This window comes from Camelus bactrianus, chromosome 11 (assembly GCF_048773025.1).
Source record: "Camelus bactrianus isolate YW-2024 breed Bactrian camel chromosome 11, ASM4877302v1, whole genome shotgun sequence".
Taxonomy (NCBI): Eukaryota; Metazoa; Chordata; class Mammalia; order Artiodactyla; family Camelidae; genus Camelus; species Camelus bactrianus.
Window position 1 is genome coordinate 10,263,415 of NC_133549.1, and position 20,209 is coordinate 10,283,623.

Here is a 20,209-nt window from a genome sequence, read left to right on the forward strand (position 1 = left end):
AACCAGGCTTTCACCAGCCTCTGCGGACCCTCACCTCCTACTTGCCAAATGATTATTTTCCCTACAAAGAGATTTCCTACAGCGGATACCGTGCTCTTAAACAACACCCCAGAGGAACTGTCCCCTCTCCCACGTCACAGAGACCCTGGGGCCCGCCTCACCTCGGCCACCCTCTCCAGGAGGGGCTCCAGCCAGTGCTCGTTGCACTCACAGTGGCTGTCCAGGAACGTCAGCACCTTGGCCTGGGCCGCGTCGGCCCCCCGCACCCGCGAGCGCATCAGGCCTGGGGAGCAATTTCCAAAGCACATCAGGGGAGAAGACCTTGGGTTCCAGAGAAAAAGGGACACCCAGCACCTCCTTGGCCACCTCCCCACTCATCCCTCTTGCCGGGCATAGAGTTCATCGTGAACTTGAACTTGAGTGGTGGGATCAGCACTGCCCTTCAGTCACCGAGATAACAGTCCTGCCAGGACTTTTTTTACGTTCACTGGATGACTAAGAAGACGACTTGGGACGAGGGCCTTCCGCGGAGGGCCTTTGCATAATCGAAGTCTCCTTTATCAAGGAACTGAAATGTGCAATTTTTAAAACCACTTTCCTCGGACACAGCAATAGAGTTTTCTAATTAACGGGGAGAAGGAAAGTGTCACCCAGACGCTTCAAGTACTGATGGCGCCAATTTTAATGATGATAATTTAATGACAACAGTGTTGCCGACGCCTTTGCCTTCTACAACTTACCACAAGCTGAATGAACATAAATGACACAGCCCAGTTGTCTGGCTTTTGCCAAATGAAATGAGTTACGCTACTGGCCAAATTACACAATTTACCCTTGTGATCTGTCGTTAAAATACATTTTTTTATTATTGCACAAATTTTTAGCATAAATAATATATTTATCACTAGACGGTGTGGTCATAAGTGGCTTCTGCTACGCATGCAGGGTTTTATATGTGGAATACGATGCGATTATTCACAACCAGTGAGGACAAGGGTTCTAAGTTCTTCACACACAGTGGTCAAAATGGGTTTTCAATGATTCTTAAAAAGCTGCAGGCTAGAGTAGGAAAAAAAGGCAAAAGATTTCCAGTTTTGCAATTATAAAGTAGCTCGTATTAGGCAAACCCTTACTCAGAGGACAAGTACATACCCTGAGCAAAACGGAAGTGCAACTGTTGGAAAGAGACAGAGTAGCCAGAAGAGGGCAGAAACGAGAGGGGTTTCAGCCCTTCAAGGAAGAAAATCACACAGAGGGAAATCCAGGTTTGGACGGCATTTCCCCTGACATTATTCTCCAGTCCACTCCAGTGCAGCCTTTTTGGCTTGAGCTGTCAGGGGATAGAGTCTGGGGTTTCTAGAGTGGCTGGAGACAGGAGGAGATCCTGGAAAGAAGGTAAGCCCCAGATCTGGTGAGAACCCCCCCCCTTAAATCCTTGGCTGACTCCTGAACCTGCAGGTACAAAGGACCCAAGGAGGCCATGGAAAGAAACAGCCAGAAGCTGAAAGAACTGAGATTTCAGCTGGTATCAGGGACGCAATGTTTGGCACTTGAGTTCTGCCAAATTAGAAGGGCCCGGTGAACGCCTCAGTTCTACAGACACTCCACAACGAACACATTTAGGAATAGAGACTATGTCTCAGGAATAAGGGATTCACCCAAGATGTACTCATTCTAGAAAAGTACCAAGACAGGCCTACACAAGTTCAAGGTCACTGAGCTTTAATTGACCAATGTAACAAAGATCAACACTCGAAAGACCACAGAATCCAGTATCTCTACAACAAACCAGTCACAATATCCAATATAAAATTTAAAAATTAGCAGACATGAAAAGAGAAAAATGTAATCCATACCCAAGAGAAAAAAGTCAATAGAAAGTCATTCTGAAATGACTCACACGTTGAAATCAACGGACAAAGATTTTAGAGCAGCTATCATAATAACTATGCCCAAGAACTTCAAGGAAATGATGACTGTAATGAGGAAACAGATGGGGGATCTCAGCAGAGAAATGAAAACTTTAAGAATTAAATGGATATTCCAGAACTGAAAACTACAATTATGTGAAATGAAAAATTCACTGACTGGGTTTAATAGCAGATTATGGATGTCAGAAGGACCAGTGAACTTGAAGATGCTTCAGTAGAAACTGATCTATTTGATGAACGCAAAGGAAAAATACTGAAAGAGAAAAAAAGCTTAAGTAATCAATGGACAGTAAGTGGTATAACATATGTGATATGTGTACTCAGAGGCCAAGAACGAGCAGTCTGCCCCACTCCAGGGCAACCCAACACGTCCAAGAATGAAGTAGAAAAAAATGCATGAAGAAGTAAAAGGCCAACAGTGACCCAAAATTGGTGGAAAACATCAATTTACATATTCAAAGGGATCAGCAAACCTGGAGCAGAATAAATACAAATCAAATCAAATCTAGGCATGTCATAGTCAAACTGCTAAAAACCAAAGACAAAGAAAGAGACCATCTGGAGAGGAGGGGTGGGGGAGGGGGCAGAGGAAGGGTGGGGCCGTGGCCCCGGAGCTGGGGATAACAAGAGACAATCTGGAAATCAGCCAGAGGAAACAATCCGTAACACACAAGAAATCAACTATACAGATGACAGCCACATTTTAAACATGAAAACAGAGGCCAGAAGACACTGCAATGACATTTTAAAACTGCTGAAAGAAAAACAAATGGTCAACTCAGAATTCTATTCAGAGAAAATATTCTTCACTAATGAAGGAGAAAATGGGCTTTTCTGATAAATAGAAGTTGAGAGATTTTATTGCCTACAAGAAAAAAATAAAATTCTAAAGGTCCTCTGGGCTAAAGGGAAATGACACTAGATGGAAACTTGAATCTATGTAAAGAAATGAGGATCCCAGAAATTAAAAATACAAGGATAAATTCTGCAGTCCATTTATATATTCTAATTTTTATACGACAACTGATTATTTAAAGCAAACATTTTAACACTGCACTGTGGGGTTTAAAACATATAATAACAACACATGATGAAAAACACATGATGACAAAGATACACAAGACAGTAATAGAAATGGAAATAAACTGTTGCAAGGTTCTTACATTTTATGTAAAGTGGTATGGACTCTAAATAGACTGTTACAAGTTAAAGATGCATATTGTGACCCTCAGAGCAACCACTGAAAGAAATGTAGAATTAAAAAGCTACAAGAAGAATGAAAATGGAACACACACAAGAATAATTTCAAAGTATATTACAAAGCTATAGTAATCAAAACGGTATGGCATTGGCATAAAAACAGACACACAGATCAATGGGATAGAATGGAGAGCACAGAAATAAACACAAACATATGTGGCCGTTAATTCACAACAAAGGAGCCAAGAATAGCCAATGGGGAAAATACAGTCTCTTCAATAAAGAGTGTTGGGAAAACTGGACAGCAAGATGCAAAAGAATGAAACTGGACCCCACCTTACACCACACACAAAATCAAAATGGATTAAAAGCTTGAATGGTAAGACCTGAAACCATAAAATGTCTAGAAGGAAACAGAGGTAAGTTCCTTGACATCTGTGGCAGCAATAAGTTTTTGAATTTGACACCAAAACAAAGGCAGTAAAAGCAAAAATAAAAAGGGACTACATCAAACTAAAAAGCTTCTGCACAGCAACATCCAAAAAACTATTCACAAAATGAAAAGGCAACCTATGGAATAGGAGAAAATATTTGCAAATCGTGTAAGTGATAAAGGATTAATATCCAAAATATATAAAGAACTCGTATGACTCAATAGCGCAAAAAAAAAAAATCCAATTAAAAAACAGACAGAGGAATTGATATTTTTCCAAAGAAGACACACAAATGGCTAGCATGCACATAAAAAGGGTGTTTAACATCACTAGCCATCAGGAAATGCAAATCGAAACCACAATGAGATACCACCTCGCCCCTGTAAGCATGGCTGTCATCAAAAAGACAAGAGATGATAAGTTTTGGTGAGGATGTAGAGAAAAGGGAACTATTCTGCACTGATGGTGGGAATGTAAATTGGTGTAGCCGCTATGGAAAACAGTATTGGGGGGGGGCTTCAAAAATCAAAAGTAGAACTACCATATGATCCAGCAATTCCAAGGAAGTGAAATCATTATCTCAAAGAGATATCTGCAGCCCACGTTTACTGCAGCATTATTTATAACAGCCAAGACATGGAAGCAACCAAAATGTCCACAGATGGATGAATGGATAAAGAAAATGTGATACATAGACACACACAGAGGAATGCTATTCAGCCATAAATAAGAAAGAAATCCTTCCATTTGCAGTGATAATGTGGATGGGCCTTGAGGGCATTATGTTACGTGAATAAGTCAGACAGAGAAAGAAAAATACTGTATGATCTCACTTATATGTAGAATCTAAAAAAAAAAAAAAAAAAAAAAGCATAGATACAGAGAACAGATTGACGGTTGCCAGAGCAAGGGCGTGGGGGAAATGGGTGAAGGTGGTCAAAAGGTACAAACTTCCAGTTACAAGATAAGTAAGTCCTGGGGATGTATACAGCATGGTGACAGTAGTTAACAATACTCTATTGTATATTTGGAAGTTGCCAAGAGAGTAGATCTTAAAAGTTCTCATCACAAGAAAAAAAAATTTGTAACCGTGAGGTGATGGATATTAACTAACCTTGTGGTGGTGATTCCTTCACAGTATATATAGACACATCAAATCATTACATTGTACGCCCCATAGGATACAATGTTATAGATCAATTATATCTCAATAAACTGGAAAAAATCAATTAATTAGGCAGAATAGTAGGAACAGAGGAATAAAAAGCACAGACCGTCATTCTAAGTGAAATAAGCCAGACAGAGAAAGAAAAATGCCACATGATACCACTCATATGTGGAATCTAAAAAAAGAAAAAGAAAAAGAAAAAAGAAGACACTAATGAATTCATCTAAAGACAGAAACAGATTCACATAGTAAACAATCTCATGATTACTGGGGGAAAGGGATAAACTGTGAGTTCGAGATGTGTAAATACTAGCTACTATATATAAAATAGATAAAAAACAAGTTTCTTCTGTGTAGCACAGGGAACTATACACAGTATCTTGTAGTAACCTACAACGGAAAAGAATATAAAAACAATGATATGTATGTGTATGTATGCCTGAAGCATTATGCTGCACACCAGAAACTGACACACTGTAATGGACTATACTTCAGTTAATAAAAAAAAGCACAGGAGACAAACAGAGAACTTGGCCTATAAACATGGTTTCAACCCCACTAGTCATTTAATAGGTGGCTGACGTTGAGAAATTAGTTGTCACTAAATGGCTGGATGATCTTGAGAAAGCCACTCAAACTCTTTGGGCTTTAATATTTCCATCTGTAAAAGGAGAAGGACTGGTTTTCAGCTTTCAAAGTGTATCAGTATCACCGAAGCAGCTTTCAAGATGCAGATGTCCTGGCCCCACCCCTAAAAATTCAAAAATATTTCTTCAGTTGTGGGCAGGATCAAGGCCTGGCCCTCTTTTAACTTCCCTAGGCGATTATAATAATTAGCCAGATTAAGATGGGTGGCACAATGAAATCACCAGCACTAAATGAGCCCAAGGCTGCTCCTTCACTACCATGTTTTATGCCACTGATTTTCTCCGATCTACCGGTATCTACATGAGCACTTGGGCGTATGTTGAAATATATGGGTACACACACACACACACACACACACATGCACAGGTATGCATTTGTGCGTGTGCGTCTTCTCACTGGACCGTCACATTTCTTCACCTGTTCCATCAGGCCTTCCGTGATCTGGCTTCCCACAACTGCCCCTCCTCATTCCTTCCCAAACAACACATCCATGTGGGTTCTTCCCCGAATGAACAGCCTAACTTAAAGCAAATGGTAAGTTTATATTCAGAAGCATTGCTTTTGATTGCTAAGCAGGTTAAAGGCACTCTTTGATAAGGCTAGCAAGTGATTTGTTAGTTACAAAATGCCAACGTGAAAAATGTCTTTTTTTTCCTCCTCCTCTTTTTTTTTTTTTTACCCCTGTGCCAACAGACACTTTGGGTTTGAATTCAAAAGTTACTATGTAATTTCTTTAGGGGCAAACACAATGCGAGACTTTGGTTTGATCTCGAGAGTTTGGTTTAATCTAAGCTTGGGAAACAGATGTGAGTTCAGCAAACAGCGCTTGCTTAGAGGCAAGGCTGACCCCGTTGTTTATGCATCTTGAACATCTGGATTGATGATCTGGGTCGGTTAAAACATAGTGTTGATGATACTGCCCTAACAGGCTGAACTGCTTTTACTGACTGGATTCTTGCTAAGAAAAACTGCATTCCTTGACTCCAGCTGGACTGCACCGGGGACCAGCAGAGAGAGAATGTTCACTGCTCAGAGAGCACAACCACCAGTCTCGGGATCAACAGACTCATCTTCAAACAGCAAAAATGGCACATGATTTAAAGCTCTGTGGTTTTCCTACAGAAAGACTTCTCAGGGCTGTGGAGGAACCCAGAATCCAGCCGCGGAGCTCTCCAACAGCACAGACACCCTGGGTGTTAATTACACTGAGATTCCAGTTTCCCTTCCAGACACTTCAAAGCAATGCTTTCCCCTCTGGAGTCTCTCTTCTAACTGCCAATAAAGTGGACTTGATGAGCCCAGCTCCAGCCAAGCCAAGACTGACAGCAGGCTCAGAGGCTGGCATTTGCAAAATCCAATAAGCATGTAATTACAGTGCTCTTCCCCCCTCCACCCCTTTTTTGGAGGGTTCACCTTCAGCTGGCTGTCAAATTTGAATCCCAATTATTTAATCACATGCCTGGAGCATGGAGTCATTAAAGTTCTCATCGCTAAGTCTCTGTTTTTCTTCTAAATGCTAGTACTCAGGGGACTGATAAGACTTCTGAGGTTGTGAAAGAAAGAGAGAAGCCAGTTTTCTAAACACATAAATAAGAAAGCAATTTGAACTCTGGCCCAAGTACACAAACAATTTCAATTAGTTAAGCTTTAAATGTCCTTCCTGTGTTTGCTGGGAGAGGCCCCCAAGAGGCTCTGCTAGGGGCAGGCAAAAGGATGAGACAGTTCATTGTTCTTGTAGCGGAAACATTTCTGCAAGTTATTACTGGGCTCAGGAAAGGTCAGAATTCAACCGCCTTGGTACCAAATTAAGAGAAGTCTTACCTTCTCGCCGATCATTTCTGAGAACCCGCACCTTCTCAATTTTCCCCAAGAGGGCCCCGTCTTCGGCTGGGAAGAGGAAGGAAGCAAAGCGATCTGAACACGGCAGGCAGGCACAGTGCTTCTCCACCACCCACACGCTGATGATCCCCTCGGGGCACCGGAGAGGCACCCTCTTTTCCACAGCCCCGATTTCTGGCCTTTTCATGAAACTGGTCCTTAGCACCCACGGCGCAGGAAGGCTGGCGCCCGGGAGAAGAGCCCGGCGCGGGCCCGGGGGCGGGGGTGGGACCCAGCTCTACTTACGGTCATTGCTGTAGTCGTCCACCAAGATGATTTCTTTTATGAGGTGGGGCGGGCTTTTCTTAAGCACACTGAGGAAAGACAGAAGGATGAAGCTGTAGGCCTTTTCGGGATATCACTCGGAGTGGGCAATTCTCTTAGGGCTCCAACCCTGGCTGGAGAAGCCCATTAGCCACTCTTTGTGCTGCACAGTCAGGTGACCTGTCTGCACCCCCAAAGACAGCCCTGGCTGCACTGGGGGCCTGGCCCTTGTCCAGCATTCCTGCCAAGGAACGCCCCCCTCCACCCACCATTAACCACAACCAGTGGCATCTCCTGGCCTCACCTGACCACTGTCCTCAGCAAGGCTGACCTGGCTTCATTGTGAAACGTTATCACCACGCTGGTGGCTGGCAGATCCACCCGCCACTGCTTCCGCTGACACCTGAAGGAAGAGAAAAAGCGTCCTGAACAAAAAGCCTGGAGAAGCCAACGCAAGGCTCCCGATGGCCCGGGCAGCCAGACCTGAAAGATGGGTGCTCCGGAATGGACTTGGCGTCTGCAGAAGTCACTGGCCTATTTTGAGACACAGTGACAATGGGACATAAGGAAACAGAAGAACACAATCAGAGCAACATTAAAAAAAAAAATACTTTTACTGAAGTATAGTCAGTTTACAATGTTGTGTCCATTTCTGCTGCACAGCACAGTGCTTCAGTCATATAGGAACATATATGCCTTTTCATATTCTTTGTAACCATAAGTTCCTACAAGATAACATTTTAAAAAAGGAATGAGTTCCCTGAAAAGTAACATATTGAGAACATCTTTCTAACATGTTGGGAAAAAAAGCATGTTTCAAAACAGTGAAATCCCGTTTATTCTCACATGCAGACACACCTCTGTGGATGTGCTTTCCACGGCTCGCGGTGGCTATTTTTGAGGGGCGGAACCAACTGTGTGCCGCTGCTCTTTTCTCATTTCCTACTCTGCCTGCGACAAGCATGCGGGACCACGTGATTCTCTGCAAAGTTGCATCCGGTCCTGGGCACCACCCCACCGACTGCTCCCCCTGCCCCTGGACAGGAGGACGCACACCCCTCCCCTGGCCCGACTGCATCCAAACGGTGCAGGTGACAGAGGTGCAGGCTGGTGCGTCCGAGGGAAGAACGGATGGGCACCTGAGCACGTTGCTCCCTCCGTGTGCTTAGGGCAGCAATGAAAGGACCCAGGACGGCTCTGAATCAAGTCGGTTCAGGCCTGCAAACTCCGGGCAGACTACAACAGGCACGTCTCAAGTCTGGGCCCTGCAGACGGACCCGAGACTGCAAGGGCCCTGAGGGGCTATTTACAAACACGACTATGGCTCTAGGCTGATGCTACCAGAGCATTGTCCCCCAGGAGACGGAAACCACCTGAAGGCGACCAGGCTCAGCAGGACCCATCACGAGGGGCCCTCAAGTCCCTCGAAGGCTCCATGAACTTGACGGACAGACCAGTGCTGTTGAGGTGACGCTTCCAGAGAATCCTGAGACGGCAAGACCCCTGCGGCGGGCTGACAGCGCCTGAGGACCGCCGGGGACAGTCCAATTGTGGTGTGAGTGTATTCAGAGAGATCCCTGGCTGGCGAGACTGCTGATACCAGCCTGAAAAAGAGGCTGGGCCGACAGCTAAAGCGTCTTGGCCTCTGGGAAGCAGCTCTCAACCAGTCTTTTTTTTTTTTTTTTAATTGAAGTCTAGTCGGTTTACAATGTTGTGTTAACTTCTGGTGTATGGCATAGTTATTCAGTTATACACATATACATTCCTTTTCATACTCTTTTTCATTATAGCTTATTACAAGACATTCAATATAGTTCCCTGTGCTGTACAGTAGGCCCTTGTTGTTTATCAGTTTTATATGTGGTAGTTAGTATCTGCAAATCCTGAACTTCCAATCTATATCCCTCCCCACCCCCTTTCCCCCCGGTAACCAAGAGTTTGTTTTCTATGTCTCTGAGTCTGTCTCTGTTTTATAAATAAGCTCATTTGTATCTTTTTTTCTAGACTTTACATATAAGTAATATCATATGGTACTTATCTCTTTCTGGCTTAGTTCACTCAGAATGACGATCTCCAGTCGCCCAGTCATTTTGGACCCAAGGTCAAGAGGCTGAATGGTCTTGCCTGCAGCGGGGCAGGGACTATCAGCTGGCCTCCAGGATGCGGTCCCTCCACGCTCATCATCTGAGAGTCCCTGCACTGGTACCAAAGGAGCTGGAAAACCTTCTGTGGGTTTCCAATACATTTTCAAGAACTCGTTTTACTCCTTAGCGCGTATGTGGTTGACCACAGCTGTAAACAATCTGCTCCCAGAATTAAAGGTATCTACCTTAAATGGGAAATCCGTAGGAAAACGAGAAAGATTAAAAAAAAAACAAAACACTTTGGTGCTCAGCCATGGCTAAAAGCGGGTAAGCAATTCAGATGCTTGGGCAGCAAGTGACCAGGAATTCCACCCGAACGGGCTCGCCTTGGAGGACAACGTTCAGCAGACACTGATTTTCTCTCCCTCACGACTGGGAAAACTGCTTCAGAGAAGCATTTTGAAAATGAGCAAGAAAAGCAGTACAATTAAAAAGCAATTAGGTCAGATCACAAAACGGGCTTTTGTTTATTTTAGTTATACGGAGAGCTTGATTTTAATTAACCGTGAGACAAGTATGTAACACAGCAGTGGCTGTTGTCTGGGAAAAGAATGGATTCTGGAATTAATATCAAGTATCACCATGGCTCCTGACGGCTAAGTCTTTCATGACAAGTAGATGGACAGGCCAGGGTGGTGGTGCTTTTTTTTTTTTTAATTCCATTTCAAGAATTTGCCAACTGTTACATTAAGGAAGTAAGACGTTAAGAATCTCCAAGGTTCGACTATAAACAAATTACCAACAAACGTCACTCCCAAGAACTCGATCTGTAACGCTAATGAAATAAGAACTCTGCGATGGGAGGCCAGTATCCTCTGCAATTAGCTCCCACTTGACACGGCGGGAAGGGCTGAGCTGAGCAGTCTGCGTTGAATGACTTACTGAACATGGGCTCCTGCAGCCACGTGAGATTTCAAAGAGACAGAAGGCAAAGAGACAGAAGGCAGCATTTTTCATGCTCAAATCATAGTAAACCCAACCGACCCAATCACGTCCTATTCTCTCAGTTTCCTTTTCTCTGCAGGAAGCCTTGTCTCCCACGAGCATCTGGAAGTCGTGAGGGGGCTCTGGAAACATTTTTCAGAACACACAGGGCTGCCGCGCTCCCATCATTTCATTAAAATTCCTCTACATGGTCATAGGGCACCAAGTTTTGCTCGGGATCGGCCATCAGGACGTTTAGGAGGGCTCCCATTTTTGCGGTGAAGAAGGATGACAAGTAGAAATGGAGGAAGACTTCGGCCCCCGTGAGTTGAAGAACGTTATATGCATGTATATGAATTCAGATCCTATGTCCTCACACTGAGCCAAGGAAAGAGGGGGAGGGGGGCGGCTTGAAGACTTTCTTTAAAAAGAAACAGACTAAATCTCACACGTCAAGAGCCCTGTCCCTGCCAAGCCGTCTTCACCGCTCCAGGGCTGTTGAAAGGACGCCCAATATAGAAACACGCCGGGGGGGGGGGGGGCGGGCTGCCGGGGGTCCTCTCAGACGCGGGCTTTCTTTGGGAACTGAGTAGAAGCCGTAGTTTATTTGAAATCAGCAGCAAGAAGAGCTGGCGCTTAGCCCTGTGCTCCCTCCCAGACGATGCGTGGAAGCCAGATGATGCTGAGGCCGGGCTTTGGGTCCAGCTCACTTGGGTCTCCAAGGGTCATTCTGGTAACTTCTGGTCCAGTACAATGGAGACTTGGAAAAAACTGGACACGTAAGGATTTTTTTTTAATCCCCAGTTTAGTTTTAAATGTCTCTGAGACCAGATGGCTAGCGTTATCTGAACTCCTGATTGGCTGGGAAAGGAAAGTACGGTGCGAAGGATGAAACTGCCTCGGGGGAGGCTTGTCTCTGATGCAGATGTTACACTGGAGGTTGGTCCAGACACTGATGGATGAGGACACGCATGTCTCCAGACCGGGCAGCCAGGCGCTCTGTTTAACAACACGAAAGGCTGGTCCACGGGAAAGAGCACAGAAACACGCTCTCTACCCCGCACCCCGTGTGCCCTCCCTCACCCCCTCCTGGGCTGGTCCAGCCTGCGGTTACCGTGGTTACCCACTGGGCGACCTGAGGCCCTTCATCCCTCCTCAGCTGTGAAAATGGCACTTACAATCTTGATGGTTATTGGGGAAATCAAACGATGATGAAGGACTCTGAATACTGCAAAAGTCCCTGTAACCCTAGCGAGGGTTAGAACGTGCACGTGGCCGCTGTGTGCCAACGGGGACTGCTGAGCCTACATAAGCATCTTCGGGTTACCCAGCACCTGGCACTCAGCCCTTCTCTGAAGCCAGTGGGGTCCGTGGAGAAGGGTTTGTAGACCCCATGACCCCTAAGCATGTGACACCCAGCCAGCATTCTGGTCATTGTCTGCAGGAAATCTGACAATGGAGACCCCAAAAGTCAGTCTCTTTGGCAGTGACTTCTTACTGTGAGCCCACAGCAGGCCTTCCGGCCCTGTCGCAGCCTCCCATGGAACAGCTCCAAGGGAAACCGGGATCTCTCACATGTTTCAAGATTCCGGTTGCTGTCACATGTACTTCATTTTACAAATTCCAAATTCTCACACTGGCATTCTGGAGTCATTCAGTCAGAGAACTGAGTCTGAAGTCTGCCCCTGAGACATAAATTCTGCTTTGATTTATTCACAACAAAACAAAGCAAAGCATGGGGGGGGGCAGTAAAGGAACAAAACAAAAAAATTTTTTTTTTCTGAGTTTGCAAAGCTCAGAGTCAGGTCTTGGACCCTGATGGACTCAGTGCAGTAATGGACGTGCTGTGGCCTTGTGAGGGGCACAGCCAGCCTGTGTCTTCCCGGGCAAGCCCGCCGCCACCACCATCACTGTGTGCGCACGTGTGCAAAATATTTCAAACAAAATCTAGAGGACATTACACAAGCACCTGTGCTCCCTCCACTCAGCTTTGTCAAACCTTAATAATTTGCAACAGTGGCATTTGACTTGGATTCTTTTTAATGAAATGAAACAGGACAGACAGTAAATAGTCCATGGTACGCCTTTCCCACCGCAATCCCCGCCTTCACCAGCAGTAACCACCATCCTCAATTTGGCACTTCAGTGTTCCTACGTATGTCTTCAACAAACCACATCTGTACATCTTCACAAATAACACGCAGTATTGTTCCGCACGTGTTCAAGACGTGTTCAAGACGTGTACGGAGGGCCCTGCGCTGTGGCTGGCTTGCCCTCTTCACCTTTGGGGATGTATATGCTTTGACACACACAGCTCTGTTTCAGTTCACACTGCCATGTAGCTTCCCCCTGGAGGAACACACCCCCTCAGTCCTTCTGCTGACCATCCGTTCCTCTCTGTTAGGGATCACGCAGCAGGGGACACTCAGTTTACACACGTGAGAAGTTTCTCTGCATCACTTGCCCACAGGTAGGACTGCGAGTCACAGGTGTACTCGGTACAGCAAAGTCATCTCTGAAGGGCTGTTCCCAGCATCACCCCACCCACAAGGACACGTGTTCATATTAGTCCATGTTATCACCATCCCTCAGCAGCATCAAATTTTTACATTTTGTCAAACCAGACTGGTATAAAATAGCCTCTTATTATCCTAATTTCCATTTCCCTGATTACTCGTGAGGCCACACATCTTGTGCTAAGTTTATGAGCTGGTCAGACTGCCTCTTCTGTGAGCTGCCTGCTTGTACTCTTCGTCCTCTTTGATCAGGTTTTCACCTCATTTTTATTTGATTCCAGGAATTTATATACTCTGGATATTATCCTTTGTCAGCCACATGTGCCCTGCAAAAATCTTCACATCTGGGGCAGATCCTTTCATTTTGTTTAAGATGTCTTCTGTCAAACATACTTTTTAATTTTGATTTTTTTTTTTCACCCTGTGGCCCTGGGATAATGTTTAGGAAAAGGGTTTCAAACCTAAGGTCTTGAATATAGTCTTATAGATTTTCTTCCAAATGTTTTAACATTCACAAATGCTTTTAACAGTTAGGGTACCCATCTACCTAGCTATGAAAATTTTTAAGCATTCTCATTTTTTTCTATATGGCTAGTCTGCTGTCTTGTCTATGTCATTTAATAGTTTGTTATTTCCTCGCCGACCTGTGACTTCCTTGCTCTCGTACCATCCCTGTATGTGTGGACACTGATCTCTGCCTCCACTTCTGTTCTGTCCAGCTGTTTGCACCTGTCCCACACTGCTCACCGGCTGTGGTTCTGAAGCAGGTCTATGAGCATCTGAAAGGCAAGTAGCCCCCTTGTGCTGTGCTTCAAGACTTTACTGGCCATTGGTGACCATTTGAGTTTAAGGACCAGTTTCTTTAAGTTCCAGGAAAAAGCACTGTTTGATACCGCTCTGAATTTACAGGTTAATTTGAAGGGAATTTGTTTCTTTATAACACTGAGTATTTTTGAATGTCCTTCAATTACGTTCTGTAATTATCTAATTTTCTCCATAGAAGTCGTGCACATCTCGTGTTGCGATGGCTCTTAAGAACCTTACAGTCCTGTCGTTCCAGGGTCCGGGGTCCCTGCTCCTCTGACACTTGCTCAGAGGCCGCTGCTGACTGAGGCTCTTGTATGTGGAACCCGCACTCGGCACCCTCACTGAGCGATCTCAGTTCTGAGAGTCTGTAACTTCTCTGGGATTTTCCGCCATCAGTTCATCTATATTTTGTCTTTGTCTTTCCATTTCTTATACATCTGTGATTCTCACCTTAAAAAGGCAGTGCTTATGGCTGGCAACACAATATGCAATAAAAAAGGTGGCAGAGAGCATCCTTGCCTTGCCCTATCTTTAGACTGACGACAACTAGATTTTCACTAAGCATAATGTTTGCAATAGATTTTTTTTTTAATGATACCTTCAATCAGGTTAAGGAAATTCCCTTACAAGTGCTAAATTTTACGCTATTTTTTCCCCATGTATCCATTAAGGTGATCATATAGCTTTGTTCCTTTAATCCACTGAGAAGGAATATTGTATTAATATATCTTCAGTCGTTCAATCATTCTTGTATTCCTAAAATAAACTCCACCTGGCTATGATTTTTTTTAAATAATAAGAGGTACGTTAGCTATGCCAGTATTTGGTTTAGAATTTTTTGAATCTATAACTGTAACAGTAATAGGCCTAAATTTTTCTGTTCTTTTACTTCTTTCCCACCCAGTTTCACAGCAAGGTTGTCCCACCCTCATAGACCCTCGTTTTCTATGCTCAGAAGTAGTCTTGTGTTTTATGCAAACCCACTTGAGCCTTGCGGATTTGGGGAAGGCAAACCTTTTATCGCTGAAAGGGTCGTTCGTGGCTAGTATGTATTCATATTTTCCACTTCTTGAGTGATTCTGGTCATTTCTACGTTTTTAAAGAACCATCCATTTCACAGAGGTGTTCAAATTTATTTGGATGAAAGTGTGCTTACAATTTTCTTACGATCTTCACAAACTACTTTTGCTAGTTACATCTGCTCTTTTATTCCTAGTATTATTTAATCATGGTTAATTTTATCAGTGTTAAAGACTTCTATTTTTTGAAAAATCAAGTCTTATATAATCCTTGTATTGTTTCCTATTTTTCTAGAGCACAATTTTTTTTCTTTTTCCTTCATTACTTCCTTTCCTCTATTTTGAGGCTTGCCCTGGTCTTCTTTTTTGGGGGGGTGCCTTCTGGAGTCGCAGAGCTGACCTACGGAATGAACGAGGGGCTTTAAATCCAATCAAATTCTATCAATGGAGAAACAAAGGCAGTTCTGTAGTGGGGCGAACGGGAGAGGTGCCAGCAGGTGGAATGAGTACCTTTAACCCTGGGAAAGAGCGATGTGGCACCTGTCTCTGTCCTGTGCCAAGGCACAAACGTGGGGCTGTGCCCTGGGAGATGGACGGCCAAGGGAGCCCCAGGTTGCTCTGACCCTGATCTCTGCAGCAGACTCAGTCCCAGAGAAGGTGCCTGCCTCCACGTGCACCCTCGGGCCGAGTGAGACAAACCTGGGGCCCGAGTAGGGGCCAAGTTCAGACGGCAGGGCCGAAGATTCCAAAAACCAAAAGAACCGATTAAAATTGATCGTCACTTCCCAGGCCGTCTGCCCTGCTTGTACATGGCGGTGTTATCATGCGGGGACCCTGGGGTGAAGGCGCTGAACAGCAGGTGACCCAAAGGAGGCCCTGAACACACTTCCGGTTCCTGTGTCCTCACCTACAGAGAACACTGACATGATTTCCTTTTCAAAGGAAGAAAAGAAAAAAAAAAAAAGGGCAGGTCTGCTGTTTGAAGGACCGTGTCCTGGCAGCCAGACACAGCTGTCCCCACGGGAGCTGGAATTTCCCATGTGAGCTGTGCAGCCCGGGCCCTGGCCTAGCTGAAGCCAACCGTGGGCTGGGCACGCACGGTGTGGACTCCCCATCTGGACCTCACTTTGGGGGTCAGGCAGCTGCCCTGGCATGGACCACCATCACCACCCAGCTGGGACACTGAGTGGCAGACTCCCTGAAGAGCACACTGACCTTAAGAAGGGCTGGGTGGCACCTGGGAATCTGCATTTTAGAAGCTCCTTGTCTATGCTGGGTCCCTCCAACCTACCATGACTACAAAACACAGCACCTAGAGAGGGAAGCCCCTACGGCCAGGAACAAGGTCGAGGCCACAACTGGAGTCTGGATCCCAGCAAGAGGGGTGTGGACTTGAAACAGGCTCCCCCTCCACCCCCAGAGCATGAGGAACCCCGGGCACTTCCACTCTAACACAACCTAAACAAGGCGGCCACTTCCAGTATGCGTTTCGCTATGGAGTCTCTGGGGAGGCTGGGTGGTCTGTGGGATAAAATGGGAGTTGAAAATGGAATTTAAAAGAAAAAAGAGGAAGAAAAAAAAAGAAGAAGAAAGCCAACAGCTGTTGTATAATGTTCATTTAATTAAAATACACTCTTAATAATCCTTCAAACAGTGATAATGGCATAATATTCTACCTAATCAACTAATTTCTGATCAGTCCTAATAGCGAGAGAGCTTATTCTGCAGAGGTCTTTTAAAACGGAAGAGAAGTGGATCCTCAGATATTTAAAAACCTCCGCAGGGCCCATTTGAAATTAAGCTTCTTAAGAAGCTAGTTGGCAGGAGATTTGAATAAGCCCCATTAATCACAGGGGGTCTGTCTCACCCTGAAATTATGAGCATAAGACAGCTTTCTCCCATCCCGCGCTGCTTATGAAACAGGCATGTTCTTTCAACAAAGAGATCCATTCTTCCTGGGACACAAACCACGGGCGCCTACCTTCTCTACTGTGGTCCCTCTGAAGTTCTCTGATCCCCTGAGAAGCCAAGGGTTCCAGAGGCGAGAACGGCAGTGGATAGTGGACAAGACTCGGACCCATGCTCCCCGCTCAGCAGGCACCCCAGCACCGGGCACAGAAAACATAAGCGGCCCCGAGACACGGTGCTCTCCCTCCGAGGAGGGGAATGTTAGGTTTCCACCGGCCGCTCTCGGCCAGCACCGCTTGCTGAAATAGAACTGTTTTTCCATTCCAAGAGCATCACCTGCCCTTTACCACCACCAGTTTTACAGACACTAAATTTTTACGGAAAACTTTTTCAAGAGTCAAGCGCTATTGAGTGTTGAGAAAATAACAGCCCTGGATGAAGCCAGGAGAACTTCCTGCTACCTCCACGCGGACTTCAGGCATCACCTCCTGCACACCACTAGGTGGAGTCCGTGCAGAGAGAGGAAAGCACAGCACTTTAAACTCTCCTTCCTCCTGGTGCTGGGGGAGCCGCCCTCTCGGGATGGGGGCACACACTGGCCATCAAACAGGAAGAGCCACGGGTTTCCCCACCTCTGCCCCAGGACATGAGGCACCAGCAGTCCGCTCGAGTGCACCAGCTCTCCCTCCGGGGGCCTCCACCTTCCCCCTGGACCACGGACTCTGCTCTGTGGAGAGATGCTCCCTGCTGTCTCACAGTGGTTGTCATAAGAGTGCCCCTCTTGGGTTTAGCAGGGCATTCTTCTCTGTCCTGAATCCTTCTCTTTTGGTCCTCCCTCTAAACTGCAGCCAAATAATCGACTTGGTGTGGCCACTCAACAATGGTTCTGACTTTTAAAAGCTGGTAAAAGGACGCCTACATGCTGTTAAGAATAATGCTTTAGGGGGCTTTCCAAAGATCATTAACTGCTTAGTATTTCTGCTTGTTGTGCAAAGATCAACTTTTCAAAAAAACCTTTCTTTTGTAGAGCACAGGGAACTATGTTCAATATCTTTTAATAACCTTTAATGGAAAAAATTTGAAAACAAATATACATATGTATACGCATGACTGGGACACTGTGCTGTGCACCAGAAATTGACACATTGTAATTGACTACTTCAATTAAAAAAAATCAGCTTTTCAATGACACTGTTACTAGTAACCGAAGGTTGCTCTGGAACAATTTACTCACAAGGATGAGAGACAAACAGGTCATCTTGTCACTGGTAAGGACAAGAATGTAAACTCGAAGCAGAAGACTCACTGCTCACTGCTTTAACCCCCTCTTGGCCCCAGCCTGGCAGGTTCCGTGTGAAGAACCCAACAGCCGGCGCGTGTCTTGCCATGACTTGCTCCCACCCTCCGCAACCAAAGCCAGGATAATGTGTTTGGTTCCCTCAGACCTTGCTCGTGTCAAATGGAACAGCATTCTTTTGAAATCTTGGGGGGAAAAAATTAACTTCCAGTCAATGACAGAATGGTACGTTATGGTAAAAACGATAAGGTTATTTGATACATGCTTCCTGGACACTGGGAGTTACTACATGGACGCTCAGTCCTTCTGACTCTACAGTCTTGTGGAATGCCTTCTGTGTACACCTGATGAAGGGTAACACAAAAACCATTCCCCTCTTGCTCCTTTCTCACCGATTTTGTTTCAGGGGAATTGCTGAGCCCCAGAAGTGAGTCCTGATGGGCCAAAGACAAACTTCTCTCCCTAGCTGCCATCAGGGTCACACATAACCATGACTAAGTTCTGGCCAACAGACAGGAACAGAAACCTCTGCTGGGGGGGCGGGGCTTCCAGAAAAGATGTGCTTTGCTGATAAAAGCAGAAAGTCGCTAAAGAAAAGGCCACTCCCGATCCCTCTGCTTCTTGCCTTGAAAGTAATCATGATGCATGGAGCTATGGCAGCCTTCTTGCAACCAAAGAAGGAAAAAAGGATGACACAGAGAAGCCAAAATTCAGAAGACGGTAGTGAGGGAATTTGTCATTTCATAAACGTAGCTGCCAGGAGAGGTCAGGTTCTTCCTATGCGGCCAGCGGAGACCGAGTGTAAGTGGGCTTGCTAAACACACCAGGCGCAACATGAGCTGCTAACTAGTCTCCAGGGTAGCCTTGACCCGAGGTCTTCCAGGAGATCGAGCTGGCTGAAGACTACCTGGGGGTTCCTACTCCCTTTGATGGCTTCCCTGCTACCATCTCATACACCTAAGAGCTAGCCTGGGTTGCCTCAATCCAGACTCTGGTGACCCCGGAGTGGGCTCGGGTTCCTCCAGGACTTTCTCTCATTGTGCAGCAGCAGAAAGACATTAACTTTGCTCTTTTTCTTTTTGCCTGGTAGGGGTCCATAATAACTAATCTACAGGCCTAAAGTCTGAGCCCCCTAAAACAACGTTGTATTTGTATTTGGTTGCGAAAGTGGACCTGATGCCTGATCTTTATATTACCCTGTGTGCATATGCGTAAATTCCGCTGCAAAAATCTTAGTGTGTCTGATGATAAGGGACTGCCCCAGGACTGAAGGATATTATCTAGTAAATTTGGAATGTACCATAACACCTCCCTGGAGTCAAAAATACCTACTGAATTCCCCAAGACTCTGAGGTTTTGAGGAGATAGCCTCTGCCCCACAGAAGCTTCCTAGAGACGCTGGGAAGCAAGGGAGCCCGTCCAGTATGCAGCACAGACGGTGTGGGGTGTCTTGGGGGGGTAGCCAGAGGTTGTCTGTGGAAGAAGCCAGGCAAGCTGTGTCTGGAGGGACACTTCCCTTGGGGAAGGTTCTGGAAGAACCAGAATACCGTGAAAGAAGACATGGAGCAACCAATGCTGCCTGTTTGGAAAGAATGCCAACTCTGCTGGACTACATCCCATTAAAGGTCAAGAGGGAGATGAGTGGGGAAGAGGCGGAGGCCGGCGGCAGGATGTTTCTGCCAGGCCAGGAAGGCGTCACAGCTGCTGGTGTCTGGGTGTCTCTAGTTGCTTCTTGCAAAGGAAGAAACAGGCAGGGCTGGCACGTCGGGAATATGGGTCTGGGGGACCCACCGGGTGACCTGAGGGGCGCCTGCAGTAATCCTAAGGGGAGGAACCAGGGGCTGTATGGACCAAGAGAGGCAGTGAGAGGAAGAAGCTATCGAGAGGGATGCCAGAAAGGCACCCTAGGCCACTCGGCACTCAGGGTCCTGCAGGCTGGGCTGTGTCCATTCCAGCCCAGAACAACACAGGGAATTCTCCAGGGTCTACTGCTAACACTTGGATATGAGTATCAAGAACAAGAAGTACCTTGGCCAACAGGCACATGAAAAAACGCTCAATATCACTGATT

General features: G+C 45.8%; 1 protein-coding gene across 2 annotated transcripts in view; it reads right to left on the minus strand.

Moving 5' to 3' along the window:
* GALNT2 (polypeptide N-acetylgalactosaminyltransferase 2) overlaps nt 1–20,209 on the minus strand; it is a 186,831-nt gene that overhangs the window by 28,920 nt on the left and 137,702 nt on the right. For both annotated transcript variants that reach the window (XM_074373197.1, XM_045522509.2), the window contains exons 4-7: nt 7,828–7,926; nt 7,506–7,573; nt 7,203–7,268; nt 162–283 (exon numbers count right to left, since the gene is read on the minus strand). In XM_074373197.1, the coding sequence (XP_074229298.1) occupies nt 162–283; nt 7,203–7,268; nt 7,506–7,573; nt 7,828–7,926 (355 nt within the window). The remainder of the gene's footprint in view (nt 1–161; nt 284–7,202; nt 7,269–7,505; nt 7,574–7,827; nt 7,927–20,209) is intronic.